Source organism: Salvelinus alpinus, chromosome 16, assembly GCF_045679555.1.
Source record: "Salvelinus alpinus chromosome 16, SLU_Salpinus.1, whole genome shotgun sequence".
NCBI classification, from domain to species: Eukaryota; Metazoa; Chordata; class Actinopteri; order Salmoniformes; family Salmonidae; genus Salvelinus; species Salvelinus alpinus.
In genome coordinates, this window is record NC_092101.1 from 2,090,106 (window position 1) to 2,106,001 (window position 15,896).

General features: G+C 42.5%; 1 protein-coding gene across 4 annotated transcripts in view; it reads left to right on the forward strand.

The window, feature by feature from the left end:
• ttll7 (tubulin tyrosine ligase-like family, member 7) overlaps positions 1 to 15,896 on the forward strand; it is a 125,998-nt gene that overhangs the window by 31,768 nt on the left and 78,334 nt on the right. For all 4 annotated transcript variants that reach the window (XM_071344489.1, XM_071344490.1, XM_071344487.1 and 1 more), the window contains 3 exons: positions 2,587 to 2,708; positions 13,914 to 13,981; positions 14,143 to 14,301. In XM_071344489.1, the coding sequence (XP_071200590.1) occupies positions 2,587 to 2,708; positions 13,914 to 13,981; positions 14,143 to 14,301 (349 nt within the window). The remainder of the gene's footprint in view (positions 1 to 2,586; positions 2,709 to 13,913; positions 13,982 to 14,142; positions 14,302 to 15,896) is intronic.

Consider the following 15,896-nt stretch of genomic DNA (forward strand, 5'->3'; position numbering starts at 1 on the left):
ACTCTGGCTGTAGTGTCTATTTTCTTCATTTTGAGTGTTAACTATAACCAGGGTGTCCTTTTTAGCCTTGTCTACAAGGCTTGCTGCCACCATATGCGCCTTGGTTCGGGCATGTTCACAAACCTTTTTTCTGAGGGCTCTTTGTTTGTGTTTTTTGAACTTCTGAGGCATATGATGTTAATGTACTCACTCGTTTGCTAGTTTAATCCCTACAGCCGTTTCTAGACCCAAGCTCCCTACCTTTTTGCATGCCCAGCTTTGAATTCTGCATGACACGCCAGGGGTTATACGTTTGCTTGTTCTTGAACTTCAAATTGCACTTGCTCCGAGCACTTCGTCGGTGGATGCACTGCCCCCCTCCCCCCAGCTCCCTGCCTCCCTCTCCCGCTGAGTCTGGCTCGCTAGTAGCTCTACTAGCTAGTGGAGGTGCCGGTGGTGATGCTGAACTGGCGGGATTAGCAGCGCTGCTAGCTAAGGCATCGCCATCAGGAACAGTTTGCCTCTCACTCCTCTCCTCCGACACTAACAGTTCTCTGGCTCGTTCTGGGTTCAATTCACCATCTTTCTTTGGATTTTTGGACTTAAAAAATGGATAAGAAAAGGCAATTGAGTTTGATTACATTTTTCATTTGGCTTTCCCACGATTCAAATTCAGTAGGGAGACGACTAGGCTACGTCGTCTCTCACAAGCCACTTACTTTTACTTCTGAATACGAGGGTCATCTCTCGTTTCATGATGGGCAAAATAATAACGGGAGCTGGCAAAATAATCTTAAAAAGGGGATGTCCGCTTCCTGTTTTGCTGCTCCCAAACTTGAGGGGAGACTATGCTTGGTTTTTAATCAAATGAAACAAAAACAAGCAATCTGTTTTGTAAAACAACAACAACAACATTTCTAAATAGGATGGGGTCAGAATCATGATATCATAAATCGCATCCCTCGTTCTATGGCACTGTGTGCAAACCTAGGCCTAAATGTCTTTGCCCGTAACATTCACACGTCTATACAAAATACTAGGCTCCTGTGAATTGTATCGGATGGAATTGTATCGGATGGATAGCCTACTTAAACTAGCGAAATGAAGTATGCAGTTGTGAATCATGAAAAAGCATGAGGGCAAAAACCGATGAATAAAACCCCTTTATTCATAGGCTACTTAGCTAATGCATGCCCAGAATAAAAAGATGCGAAGATGCTGAACCGGCCTTGATTAAGGAGAGGGTAGGCTATGCTTGGTTTTTAATCAAATTAAACGAAATGGGGGAAAACCAATTGCTTTTTATGTTTCTAAACACGAGATTCACCGGCACAAAATGCGCATCTCTTGTTCGATGGGCACTTTGCGTCGCGACTGGATAGGCTGCACTTCCGTTCTCAAAATCCACCCGTTAAGACTATAAATCCATACTGTTAAGACCTGCTTTTGGTGGGTCTTGAAACTTCCCTTCAGCACCGCATGACATTTTCACTTTTGCGCTTGTCTTTAAGAACACACCTTTAAATATTGCCTCCCCTCCCAACTCAGCGTAAATTGCTGAACCTGGCATAAGCGGTGGAAAATGCCAGCGCTCCAGTTTTTACATGATGAAATTGCAAACTAACTTGCATCTGACACTTGCACCTCTTTACCACCAACCAGAAATAGAGCCTGAGATGCATTACTGAAGTAAAATAAAAAATATATGAATAGAGATAACCTACTTATTATTAGTGAGATGAATGTCTACCCACTGGGCACAAACTGGTTGAATCAACATTGTTTTATGTCATTTGTCAACGTATTGTGATGCGGAATCTAGGTAGAAAATTATATTGGATTAGAAAAAAGTCATCAACGTGCATTTAATGTTTTGATTTAGTCCACTTAAAAAAAAAATCTTTGGTTGAGATGGAGACGTGAACAAACATTTTGATGATTAATTTTTGTAGACAAACTGGAATTAAAGCCAGACTAAGTCAGTTGCACACCATGGAACTATCCAAGCAGTAAATACATTTCCTTTAAATGTTGATCTTTGGTTGCGTTGTCAACCAAACACAATTCCATGTTACTTTTGTAATACATTAAATAGCCTAAAATTAAGGCTATTTTACAAACTAATGTAGCATTCAACTTTAAAATGAGTAACATCCATGGCCACATTTAGAGGTTACTGTAACTATACATTTCTTCCTATGTGTAGGTCTGAGGTCTTCACAATTGCTGTAATAATCTGTGCTGAATCTCGAACGGCATTGATCACATGCACCATGCGCTTTTAATGTAATCTCAACTGCAATCCAGGTAATTTGTCTCTAAAGTGATAACACAAACTTTTGTACAAGTAAAAAAAATATCCGACATTGTATTCCCATTTGGACTTTGCTGTGCTTTTAAATGGTTGAAAGCATATTGATAACATATTGGAAATTCAACACATTTTTGGCTGTCTTTTTGAGCGGGTGAAAATTGGTTGTAAAATCTCTTTGAATCAACGTCTCAACCAAATATTTCCCAATTATCCACGTTGAAATGATGTGGCGTGACCAGTGGTTAATGACTTGACTAACTTAGTGACTATTCAATTCTGTTTTGTTTTTCCAGTTCGGATAGCGATCAATGAAATGGCCTTCCTGAAAACCCGAGATGAGGACGAGACAGCCAACCTCATCTGGAGCGACTCGGCTGTGCAGCACGAGAAAATCGCTGATCTCAGGAACTACCAGGTATGCAAGGGAACAGTTTGACACATCTTTGCCTCGGTATGCCTGTGACCTTCCACTTGGGGTGGGGTAGAGTTTCTTTCTTTAAAGTCAAGATGTTTGTTTGTCGAAGTAAGTTCTAAAGGGGGAAGGGTGCAGTGTAATTCGTATTGAGGAATGAATTAGAAAATAATGCGGTACGTCTTTGCCTCAAACGCAATAGAGGTAAACACTTTTCAGAGAACATCGGAGGGTTTCCATGTCTGTGCTTTTCCCGTCAAATTGGGCTACTTTGATAACGATGCCGCTGGTGAAAATGTATTCGTTGCGGGTTTTTGGGCTACTTCTAAATTGGTCGGTTCAATATGGGATCCTTGGGACGTCCCTACCTTAACCTTAACCCTTACCTAAACTTAAACATTTTACATTTTGACTTCAATGGGGTGGGGACGTCCAAAGGACCCCGGATAGCATGGATCCTTCTAAATTACACCTCAGCCACCAATGCATTTAAAAGCATAAATATATTTCACTGACCTGCTGCTGACTGTGAGGCAGGCTGTTGCTGAGTGAGTTAGTGAGTGGAGGGGGCTGACCAGAGGGGGGCGTGTGTGTGTGTTGAGGAAGTGGTGCAGCAGGCAGCTGAGTCACATGATTGAGAGGAGTGCAGCAAGTGCGCACATCATGATAGGGGATGTGAGAACAACGAACTAACAGGTGATGTGAGAACAACAACCTAACCACACAAGTGTTGTGGAAGCTACTCTGAAAATGTAGTTTACCGAGGTACCAATTACTTTACACTGAAAGAAGTTAAGCTGCACTAATGCTACCATTAAACTATAGTACTTACTTTAGTGACTTTGAAAAGTCGATCACTACATCCAAGCTACTTAGTGATAAATTATCATATCTAAACCTGAAATGTCGTAGACTACAAATTGCAAGAACACATGTTAAGAGTGTGCAATTTAGCCTATTGAAAACAATGTTTGAAGTGAGAATTAGTCAGGTCTTATGCCGAAAAAAGAAAGGAAATTCTTGCTTACTTCACCGATATTTAGGGGTTCACAGCAAACCTATTGTTATTCTCAGATGTTTTTTTTCTTGACATTAGTCAAACGACTCAAGCATACACTGAGTGTACAAAACATTAAGAACACCTGACGTAGACTGACCAGGCAAATCCAGTTGAAAGCTATGATCCCTTATTGATGTCACTTGTTAAATCCATTTCAATCAGTGTAGATGAAAGGGAGGAGACAGGTTAAAGAAGGACTTTTCAAGACTTTGAGACAACTGAGATATGGATTGTGTATGTCTGCCATTCAGAGGGTGAATGGGCAAGGCAAAATATTTAAGTGCCTTTCCTTTGAATGGGGTATGGTAGTAGGTGCCAGACGCACTGGTTTGTGTCAACAACTACAGCGCTGCTGGATTTTTCCACACACCAGTTTCCTGTATGTTTCAAGAATGGTCCACCACCCAAAGGACATCCAGCCAACTGTACACTACTATAGGAAGCATTGGAGTCAACATGGGCCAGCATCCCTGTGGAACGCTTTCGATACCTTGTAGAGTGAGTCCATGCCCTGACGAATTGAGGCTGTTCTGAGGAAAAAGGGACGGGGGGAGGTAGAGCTGGGCAATATGGCCTAAAAGTAATATCTACATTTTTTTCAGAGGTTTGGACAATTCACGATATATATCTCGATTTTTCTTGTTTTTCTCTAAACAAATTAAAAAAGGCCAAGACATAATTCTTAATTGAATTTTCTTTATTAAAGGCCTATTTATGCAAAACAAATGAACAACACTGCTTGCCAGGCTGTCATCATTGTATGCAAATCAAAAAAAAAAATAAGAATTAAGAATTTGCACAATAATAAATCGTATAATAAATATTCTGTCAAACAAAATATCTTCCTTTACTTTGTTCTTCACAAGTTTCTGGCGAGGAACACAAGCCTGTCTAATGACTCTGGCTTGAGGCAATCCCTGTGACATGTCACAATGTGCCCACCTGTGCTAAAGACCCTCTCTGAAGGGGCACTTATAGCAGGAATGCACAGGAAGTTGGCCTCATGGAGCTTCCACCACTCAAGTGGGTCTTTGTCTGGGTCTTTGTCAGGGGACATCATCAAGTAACTTGACAACTCAGTTTTGATGTCCTCTTCTGACTGTGACAGAAGACAGCACTGTCTTCTTGAAGAAGCTTGCAAGTGTTTTCTTGCCCTTCTTAGACCCAGGTTCACTTTCTTCTTCTTGGTGCACAGTTGTGACCAGTGTGACGTGTGCTTTCCTCAGCTAGCAGAGACTTCAGCTCCAAAACAGCTCTTTGTTTGATGCTCTCAATCTTGTCATCTGCTATATATATGTTGTCCTGAACCAGGGATCCACCAGCGGGGCCATATCAAGGAGTTCAACTGTGAAAGGATCTTCGTACTTGTCGTTGAGATACAGATACACTCTTGATTTTCTTTGTGAGCGTGCCCTCACCTTCCTCTGGCTACAGGAGGTTGCTGTTGAACAGGTTTAGCACAGGCTTGAGGTATGAGACGCTGACGTAGTTCTCCCCAGACAGCGTGTCAGTGAATTCCTGTAGTGGGCCTATGGCTTTGTTCACTGACTCCAACACATCAATATCCTGATAGTTGGGCACCAGGTGCCTGCTTTTCTTCTCTGAGACCAGGACTCAGGCTATGTCCTTTTCTTGTTCCAGGATTCGTTCTATCATCTTCTGTCTTGACCCCCACCTGGTTGGGGGACTGTGAGATGAGCTGGTGGGTGGGTAGACTGAGCTCAGCCTGTGCTACAGACAAGTCTCTCTTCTTCCAGCTGAAGGAAAAGGTGCTGACCACCTTCTTGCACAACCCAATGGCACGGTCAACTCGTGTGTCTTTCCCACCATTCTCTGAAAAGAATGAAGAAACAAATGATTCTAAGAATGGCAGCATGTTCAATAATGTCACAAGGACAGCATTCAGTTGACCTGTCAAACCAACACCACCCCACCCCCCCTCCCACACACATGTCTATTCTATTGTTTAGGAATGTTTGACCACTTGCTGTTTGAATATGTAATTTATATAATCATGTTGATTGAAAATGTATTAATTGAGTTCATTTGTTGTTATAATTAAAACAGCCTGTGGTTATTTGCTGTTGGATTGCCAGAATGACACAACTACTAACACATTAGCCTACAGCTGGCCTGAACATAACTTTTTTGTTGCACTTTAATTATCCTGTGTCCAAAGCAGGCGGATCCAAGCGCAACGCGTTGCGTTGTTCAAGCGCGTCAGCAATTTCCAGTCTTCGTTTATGTAGTGGACTGTAAAACTTAGGTATGGCTCTGACGTTCTGCTCGACCGTAGATCGACTGTGGTGGAAAAATAGGAAACACTAGCCAGCTTCTCTTCTCTCTTCTTTCGCGGGTAGCAGTAGGGCTTCTTCTGTGAAATACTTGCGGCTTGGCAGCTGATATTTGTGGTCAACTGTACCTAGCAGCTTCTTAAAGCCTGGCTTTTCTACTGTAAAGATTGGAACCATATCTTTCGCTATGTAGTAGGTCACTGCGTCCGTTATCTCCTTCCACCTCAAACTTTTCTTGTCATAAGGGATTACGTTTGAAAAGGATGCGACTATGGTAGTTTTGTCTTTTGGCAGACGTTTTGGGAATCGGGCGACTGGAATCGGCATTGCGTAATCTCACGCATTCCTCCCATTCCACCGCGTGTTTCAGTTGCAGGTGATGGAAGAGGTTGGTTGTGCTGCTGCTTATCGTAGCAATTGTCTTTCGACACGTTTCACACAGGACATTCGTTTGCTGAACATCAGACGTCTTAAACCCGAACCACTTCCATATTACTGAAAAAACATTGCTGCCCTTTTTGGGGATGATAGAGAGGAGTAGAGATACTCTGAATTGATTCTGCTATGAAAAGCCAACTGACATTTACTCCTGAGGTGCTGACCTGTTGCACCCTCGACAACCACTGTGATTATTATTATTTGACCCTGCTGGTCATCTATGAACATCTTGGCCACGTTCTGTTATAATCTCCACCCGGCATAGCCTGGTTCCTCTCTAGGTTTCTTCCTAGGTTTTGGCCGTTCCAGGGAGTTTTTCCTAGCCACTGTGCTTCTACACCTGCATTGCTTGCTGTTTGGGGTTTTAGGCTGGGTTTCTGTACAGCACTTTGAGATATCAGCTGATGTAAGAAGGGCTTTATAAATACATTTGATTTGATGATTTCCTCACGAGAGGCTGAGCCGGCTTCCTCACTTTCCATTTTGGTGGAACTCTTACTGCCGCTACACTTCTGCGGCGTGGTTACAATTTGTGAAAGGCTGTCTAGGGTTGTGATTGGTGGATAACCTCCAACCGACATTGGGCTGACAGAGAAGCGACAGTGAGATGCTGCATTTGTAAAACATTGCAACATTATAACAGAACCTCGATTCCTGCGATACAGGCATTTTCCATATCGCGCTAAAACATAGTCCTAGGGGGAGGGTTCAACTCGGTGTAGGTGTTCCTAATGTTTGGTATACTCAGTGTAGATTGGTAACTTTATTTCTAATTTGGCACACAGAAACTAGAGGACATGAGTAACTTGGTCAAAAAGAATGGCGCTGATTGGCCTATAGGCGGTGCTGTTATAAGCGGTCTCACTGAAACCCTCATCCGCCACCCCGTTTGACCTAGAGACTTGAAACTGTATATGTAGGTGTCTTTCCTCATGCTGATCAAATTTGCCTCAAGGACCCATCGGGATAGATTTTCCTCCATCTTGGACATTTTGGACAACCTTTTGAAAAACATATTCTAATGAATCATAGGTCCAAATAACACCAGATTTGATATCTAACCCCATAGTCTCATCGTCCCATAGTCCCCTCAGTCCCATAGTCTCTTATCTTAGTTTGAGGAAAGCTAAGGGATGGAGTTAGCACTAGCAGTTAGTTACATACTTCTCCAGTCCGACCAATCAAATGGAAAAATTGCAGAGAACAAGTTGAAGTAATTTTAGATTGTCATTATGGAGACACCTATTGGATAAATGTGGGCACTCCTCTCTTGCGGCAAAAAAAAAAAAAAGTGGTTGAGTGAGTCAGCTAACCTGGAGTACAATCATTGAGATGAGATTGGAGATGTTGGTTAACGTTATACAAAACACTCACAAAATTAGAGTTTTGATATTCACAAGAAGCATTGCCTGATGTGAACCGTGCCTCGAACAAAATAGATATCAGAAGACCTAAGATTAAGAATTGTTGACTTACATAAAGCTGGAAAGGGTTGCAAAAGTATCTCTAAAAGCCTTGATGTTAATCAATCCACGGTAAGACAAATTGTCTATAAATGGAGAAAGTTCAGCACTGTTGCTACTCTCCTTAGGAGTGGCCGTCCTGCAAAGATGACTGCAAGAGCACAGCGCAGAATGCTCAATGAGGTTAAGAAGAATCCTAGAGTGTCAGCTAAAGACTTACAGAAATCTCTGGAACATGCTAACATCTCTGTTGACGAGTCTACGATACGTAAAACACTAAACAAGAATGGTGTTTATGGGAGGACACCACTGAAGAAGCCACTGCTTTCTCAAAAAAATATTGCTGCACGTCTGAAGTTCGCTGTGGAACATCCAGCACCTGTGGACAGATTAAACTAAAGTTGAGTTGTTTGGAAAGAACACACAACACTATGTGTGGAGAAAAAAGTCACAGCACACCAACATGAAAACCTCATCCAAACTGTAAAGTATGGCGGAGGGAGCATCATGGTTTGGGTCTGCTTTGCTGCCTCAGGGCCTGGACATCTTGCTATCATCGACGGAAAAATGAATCCCCAGGTTTATCTATACCTTTTGCAGGAGAATGTTAAGCTATCTGTCTGAAGGTCAACAGAAGTTGGGTGATGCAACAGGACAACGACCCAAAACACAGAAGTAAATCAACAGCAGAATGGCTTCAACAGAAGAAAATACACCTTCTGGAGTGGCCCAGTCATAGTCCTTACCTCAACCCGATTGAGATGCAGTAGCATGACCTCAAGAGAGCGGTTCACACCAGACATCACAAGAATATTGCTGAACTGAAACAGTTTTGTAAAGAGGAATGGTCCAAAATCCCTCCTGACCGTTGTGCAGGTCTGATCCGCAACTACAGAAAACGTTTGGTTGAGGTTATTGCTGCCAAAAGAGGGTCAACCAGTTATTAAATCCAAGGGTTCACATATTTTTTTTTTTACCCTGCACTGTGAATGTTTACATGATGTGTTCAATAAAGACATGAAAACTTGTTTGTGTGTTATTAGTTTAAGCACACTGTGTGTGTCTATTGTTGTGACTTAGATGAAGGTCAGATCAAATTTGATGACCATTTTATGCAGAAATCCAGTTAATTCCAAAGGGTTCACATACATTTTCTGGCCACTGTACAACATATTTTGTAAAACAAGTGTAGTTTCAATCCTTTAAGACCATCATTGGCTTACCTATGAATAAGTGACCAACCTCACTTGGTCAAGCCCAGGGACCAGCCAGAGTTGCCCCCTGTTGCTTGCGTAGTTTTACGACCCTTCAGTGCTGTCGTGTCACACCAGGTGAGAACGGCCACGGTCAGACAAGGTGAGCGCCTCAGCAGCAGCCAGTGTACCACGGAGGGGAGCAGGAGGAAGCTTTGATTTGACTTTAACTCTTTTTAACTAGTTTCCTTGGTTCAACCCCCACGGCCCAGTGCTGCTTACACGCACTGCTCTGCTTCGGCATCCGAGAAGAGGAGATGGAGGGGAGGTTTGGAGACGAGGCATGTCAGAGTCCCTGCTGTGTCCCCGGGCTCCTCCAGTACAACAGCCAGATCACATGAAGAGTGTGCCGGCCTGTCATAGTGCCAGTCACTTTATAATGACAGACCCTCTCGGTCTCTCCGAATCAAAATTGCATTTGTCATATGCTTTGTAAACAGCAGGTGCAGACTAACAGTGAAAGCTTACTCACTGGCCCTTCCCAACAATGCGGAGTAATAATAGAGAAATGATAAAAAGAGGAATAAATACACAATGATTAACGATAACTTTGCTATATTTACAGGGCACCAGTGCCGAGTCGTTGTGCAGGGGTACGAGGTAATTGAGGTAGATATGTACATATAGCTATCAGTATCAATAAACTGTATCAGAGTCAAAAGAGTTCAAAGGAGATAGATAGTCTGGGTATCAATTGGTTAACTAACTATTTAGCAGTCTTATGGCTTGGGGGTAGAAGCTGTTCAGGTTCCCGTTGGTTCCAGACTTGGTGCATCGGTACCGCTTGCCGTGTGGCAGCAGAGAGAACAGTCTATGACTTGTTAGGGCCTTCCTCTGACACCTCCTGGATGGCAGGGAGCTCGGCCCCAGTGAATTACTGGGCCGTAGGCACTACGCTCTGTAGCACCTCGGTCGGATGCCGACCGACGCTCTGTAGCACCTGCAGTCGGATGCCATGCAGTTGCCATACCAAGCTGTGATGCAGTCAGTTAAGATGCTCTCAATAGTCACGATGCTCTCAATGGTGCAACTGTAGAACTTTTTGAGGATCTGACGGCCCACGGCAATATCTTTTCAGTCTCCTAAGGGGGAAGAGGCGTTGTCGTGCCCTCTTCATGACAGTTGGTGTGTGTGGACCATGATCATTCCTTAGTAATGTGGACACAGAGGAACTTGAAGCTCTCAAACTGCACCACTACAGCCCCGCCGATGTGAATGGGGGCGTGCTTGGCTCTCCATTATCTGTAGTCCACGATCAGCTCCTTTGTCTTGCTGACGTCCGTCAATTCAATTCAATGGGCTTTATTGGCATGGGAAACATATATTTACATTGCCAAAACAAGTGAAATAGACAATAAACAAAAAGGGAACTAAACAAGGGGAATAAACAATTAGAAATTAACAGTAAACATTTCAAATGTTATATTATTGTCTATGTACAGCATTGTAACAATGTGCAAATAGTTAAAGTATGAAAGGGAAAATAAATAAAGAGATAAATATAGGTTGTATTTACATCAGTGTTTGTGCTCCACTGGTTGCCCTATTCTTGCCCTATTCACAAATATTGCTGCTGTGGTGGCACACTGTGGTATTTCATCTAATAGATATGGGAGTTTACCAAGATTGGATTTTTTTTTTCAAATTCTTTGTGGGTCTATGTAATCTGAGGGAAATATGTGTCTCTAATATGGTCATACATTTGGCAGGAGGTTAGAAAGTGCAGCTGGGTTTCCACCTCATTTTGTGGGCAGTGTGCACATGACCCGTCTTCTTTTGAGAGCCAGGTCTGTCTGTCAGTCTGTCTCGATAGCACGGTCGTACAAACTGAGTATGTACAAACAGCACCAGTCAAAGGTTAGGACACACCTACTCAATCAAGGGTTTTTCTTCATTTTTACTATTTTCTACATTGGGGAATAATAGTGAAGACATCAAAACAATGAAATAACACATATGGAATAATTTAGTAACCAAAAAAGTGTTAAACAAATCAAAATATATTTTATTTTTTAGATTCTTCAAAGTAGCCACCCTTTGCCTTGATGACAGCTTTGCACACTCTTGGCATTCTCTCAACCAGCTTCACCTGGAATGTTTTTCCATCAGTCTTGAATGAGTTCCCACATATGCTGAGCACTTGTTGGCTGCTTTTCCTTCACTCTGCGGTCCAACTCATCCCAAACCATCTCAGTTGGGTTGAGGTCGGTTGATTGTGGAGGCCAGGTCATCTGATGCAGCACTCCATCACTCTCCTTCTTGGTCAAATAGCCCTTACACATCCTGGAGGTGTGTTGGGTCATTGTCCTGTTGAAAACAAATGATAGTCCCACTAAGCGCATATCAGATGGGATGGAGTTTTGCGGCAGAATGCAGTGGTAGCCATGCTGGTTAAGTGTGCCTTGACTTCTAAATAAATCACAGACAATGTCACCAACAAAGCACCATCACACCTCCATGCTTCACGGTGGGAACCACACATGCGGAGATCATCCGTTCACCCACTCTGCGTCTCACTAAGAACCAAAAATCTCAAATTTGGACTAAAGGACAGATTTCCACCGGTCTAATATCCATTGCTCGTGTTTCTTGGCCCAGGCAAGTCTCTTCTTCTTATTGGTGTCCTTTAGTAGTGGTTTCTTTGCAGCAATTTGACCATGAAGGCCTGATTCACGCATTCTCCTGAACAGTTGATGTTGAGATGTGTCTTACTTGAACTCTGTGAAGCATTTATTTGGGCTGCAATCTGAGGTGCAGTTAACTCTAATGAACTTATCCTCTGCAGCAGAGGTAACTCTGGGTCTTCCTTTCCTGTGGCGGTCCTCATGAGAGCCAGTTTCATCATAGCGCTTGATGGTTGATGTCTTAAAGTAATGATGGACTGTCATTTTTCTTTGCTTATTTGAGCTGTTCTTGCCATAATATGGTCTTTTACCAAATAGTACTATGTTCTGTATACTCTCTTGGGGCTCTGTGGGGTATGTTTGTTCTAATACCAGCTGTCTGAAGGGACTCTTCTTTAGGCTCATCTCTCTGTAGGTGAGGGCTTTGTTATGGAAGGTTTGAGAATTCCTTTTAGGTGCTTGTAGAATTGAATTGCTATTTTCTGGATTTTGATAATTTGTGGGAAACGTCCTAATTTTGCTCTGCATGCATTATTTGTTGTTTTACATGGTACACTGAGGATGTTTTTGCAGATATCTGCATGCAGAGTCTCAATTTGGTGTATGTCCCATTTTGTGAATTCTTGGTTGGTGAGTGGACCTCAGACCTCACATCCATAGAGGGAAATGGTTTCTATAACTGTTTAAGTATTTTTATCCAGATCCTAATTGGGATGCAAAATGTTATGTTCCTTCTGTAGAAGGCCCTTCTTGCTTTGCCTCTCATATCGTTCACAGCTTTGTGGAAGTTACCTGAAGTGCTAATGTTTAGGCCGAGGTACAGTAGGTATAGTTTTTTTGTGTACTTTAGGGCAACACTGTCTTAGGTGGCATTTGTATTTGTGGTCCTGGCAACTGGACCTTTTTTGGAACACCATTATTTTTGTCTTCCTGAGATTAACTGTCAGGGCCTAAGTCTGACAGAATCTGTGCAGAAGATCTAGGCACTGCTCTAGGTCCTTCGTTGGAGACAGAAGCTCTCTCTCGAAAATAACTGAGACGTCAACAGTAATGCTCAGTCAAAACAATAACAAAGGTTTTTCAGAGGTCTTTCTGTTCCTTTGAAAATGGCCCCAACTGCATTTGAGCTCTCACTGCTGTGTGAACTTCACCTCCTCAGCTAGCGCCATGTGCTAGCCATCCATCTTCGGAATCAGCTATTTGATTACCCCGGACAGTAATGATCGATTAAAGCACTGCAGAGTCAAAGGGAATTAGGCTTAGCTAAGTGAAGATACAGGAAGTGTAGGTTGGAACAAAACTGGTTGAACATTACTTCTGTAGGGTATATGCTCAACATGTCTCTCAGTGGCAATTTGAAGTATCACTACATACTTTGCATAGCTAGAATGATTCGACTTTCAGATGCAATAGTCTCATAAGCTTACAACAGAAAAAAGGAGAATAAAAGGAATCCCTGAACAAACGGTTTTGATTTTCACTCATGATGCCTCTCACATGCACAGCTTTCAGCCTAATTGTGAGATTTCTCCCAAATCTCAGAGCACCTAATTACATCTGTCTCGTATGTATAATCACGGATTCCATTCACACACGTGTTCGTGTTTATTTTCTTCATTCCTTCTTTCTCTCGATCTGTGATTTACTTGGGAAGTTTGCTGTCAAGCTGCAGTTCATACGAGCCTAATTAACGCCCCTGTTCAACCTCATTTGGTCAAAGAATACAGAAAGCCCAGGCTTTTTTCTCTCTCCCGCATTCAAAGCAATTCATTCATCTGTCACTGCCTACAATTGCCGGAGCTCCGATGCACAACCAATTACCTTGCCCCTTGGAGTAAAGATTGATCGTCTTTTTTCGTTTTAAATTAAAAAACGACGGGGTAAACCAAATAGAGATTAAGAAAAGTCTAACAGTCACCTTTTGTTTTGAGTCCGTAATTGGGCATAAATGTCAGAACATTGTAATCTCACGTCAGGGTTTTCTCTTTTAATGTTTCAATTTTGGTGGGCGAAGTTGGAGGTAAACGGCGCAATGGCCTCAAAAACATTATTATGTCTGCATGTCTTTTTCTGTAGAGAATTAACCATTTCCCTGGGATGGGGGAGATTTGCCGGAAAGACTGTTTGGCAAGGAATATGTCCAAGTAAGTGCTTTCCTGTTCTTTTACACCACTAAGTTGGTTACTAGTTAGTAATTGGCTAAGCATTATACAAAGCTTTGGGGTTTGTTATATAAACAATTTTACAGTGAAGATATTTATTCCTCTTATTGTCCCCACTCCCTATCTCTTCTCCCCGCACACAGAATGATCAAGAGCCAGCCTCAGGAGTACGGTTTTATTCCCAAAACGTGGATCTTCCCCGCCGAGTACACCCAGTTTCAGAACTACGTGAAGGAGCTGCGGCGGAAACGCAAGCAGAAGACGTTTATCGTCAAGCCTGCCAACGGAGCCATGGGTCACGGGTAGGTCAAGGGTGGATGGTGAGGATGGATTGTCGGGCCGTTACAAGTGACTGCCTGAGAGAAAGATAATAGGGACAGGGGGAGATGGCCCTGACATAAGCTTGGAAATAATAACGTGCCAGGGCCTCAATTATGTAATTCAGTCGAAAGAATAAAGCGATTCTCATAGCAGGCCTCGTTTTCAACTTTCCGTACATAAATCAGCGCCCTGGCAAGTCCATTCCCTGAAGGTCCCTGCATGTGATTGTTGAATCACCACAGATCACCACGGAGACCGGGTCTGACTAGAAATAGACCCTGCTGCCCTAGGCTGCTTCTATCTCTCCTTCAGAAGGCAATCAATGGCAGCCGTTTTAGGCCAAATGCAGGGTCGTTATCATTGGGCACCAAACGCAAGAAGACGGCCTGGAACAAGGTGGGACTGTACCTGGACTTTTCCAATAACAAACGTACCTATTCGTTGTCTGTTGCAAAACAGTTTTTAAACGTTTTCCGTTGCTGCACAAATTATCACGGCCCAGGTCGATCACAAAGTCCAAAGGGTCTTTCAAGTACTGTATGTTGTGTAAAAAGTATTAGCCTAGTGTTATGGCCCACCATTGCAATGATGTAAGATGAGAGTTGGCTACAGCTCAGACAGTATGCACACGAGGCTACCCTTTTTTCTTTTTAAATCTCTGATTCCTTTGGTACGCATTATTTCCAATACTATGTAGACAATGTATAGGCTGTTTTTCAGGGTCTGTATTATTGTAAATGCTTGAAAAGAAGCCTTTTCAGCTTTGTAGTATTCTAAGGGCGCTTAGGCTGTATTTTGACTTTGCACCAATAGATGGAGGTATTGAAGTGCGTATAACACTTGTGTGTGTATTGGCCCACACTCATTTCTGTTTGTCCTTGTGGGATATGAGCAATACTTATGGCCCCATGCTACAGTCAGTAAGCCCTTATTTATTAAAAAATAAAAGCCGGCAACGGCTGAATTATTGCAATACATTAAAAAAGTGAAAGATGATGAGATTAGCTCGGCCATTTGGAGGGGGATGCGAGAGATTTAGATTTGAGAAACGCACAGCGTGACGCAGGAAATTAAGTTATATCTTCCCCAGTAATTTATTTTCAGTCTGAGAACTAAATGAAGTTATTGTTTGTGTCTGAACCGAAGCTTGTTAAAAAGTGTTGGGCTTAAACACAAGATCCCCACTGGTGCCAAATTAAACCCAGGTTTTGATTACTTGACATGTGTGCTCATCAATCATGTCCTCTAATCTATAACCGCTCCGGCTACAAATACTTTTTAACCCTGTCCACATCATCTATCTTTCTATCAAAGTTATACCACTGACTTCTCAGATCTTCATCATACTTTAGACCTACACTGAAGAAAAATATAAACGCAAAATGTAAAGTGTTGGTCTCATGTTTCATGAACTGAAATAAAAGATCCCAGAAATCTTCCATACACACAAAAAGCTTATTTCTCTCAAATTTTGTGGACAAATTTGTTTACATCCCTGTTAGTGAGCATTTCTCCTTGGTCAAGATAATCCATCCACCTGACAGGTGTGGCATTTCAAGAAGCTGATTAAACAGCA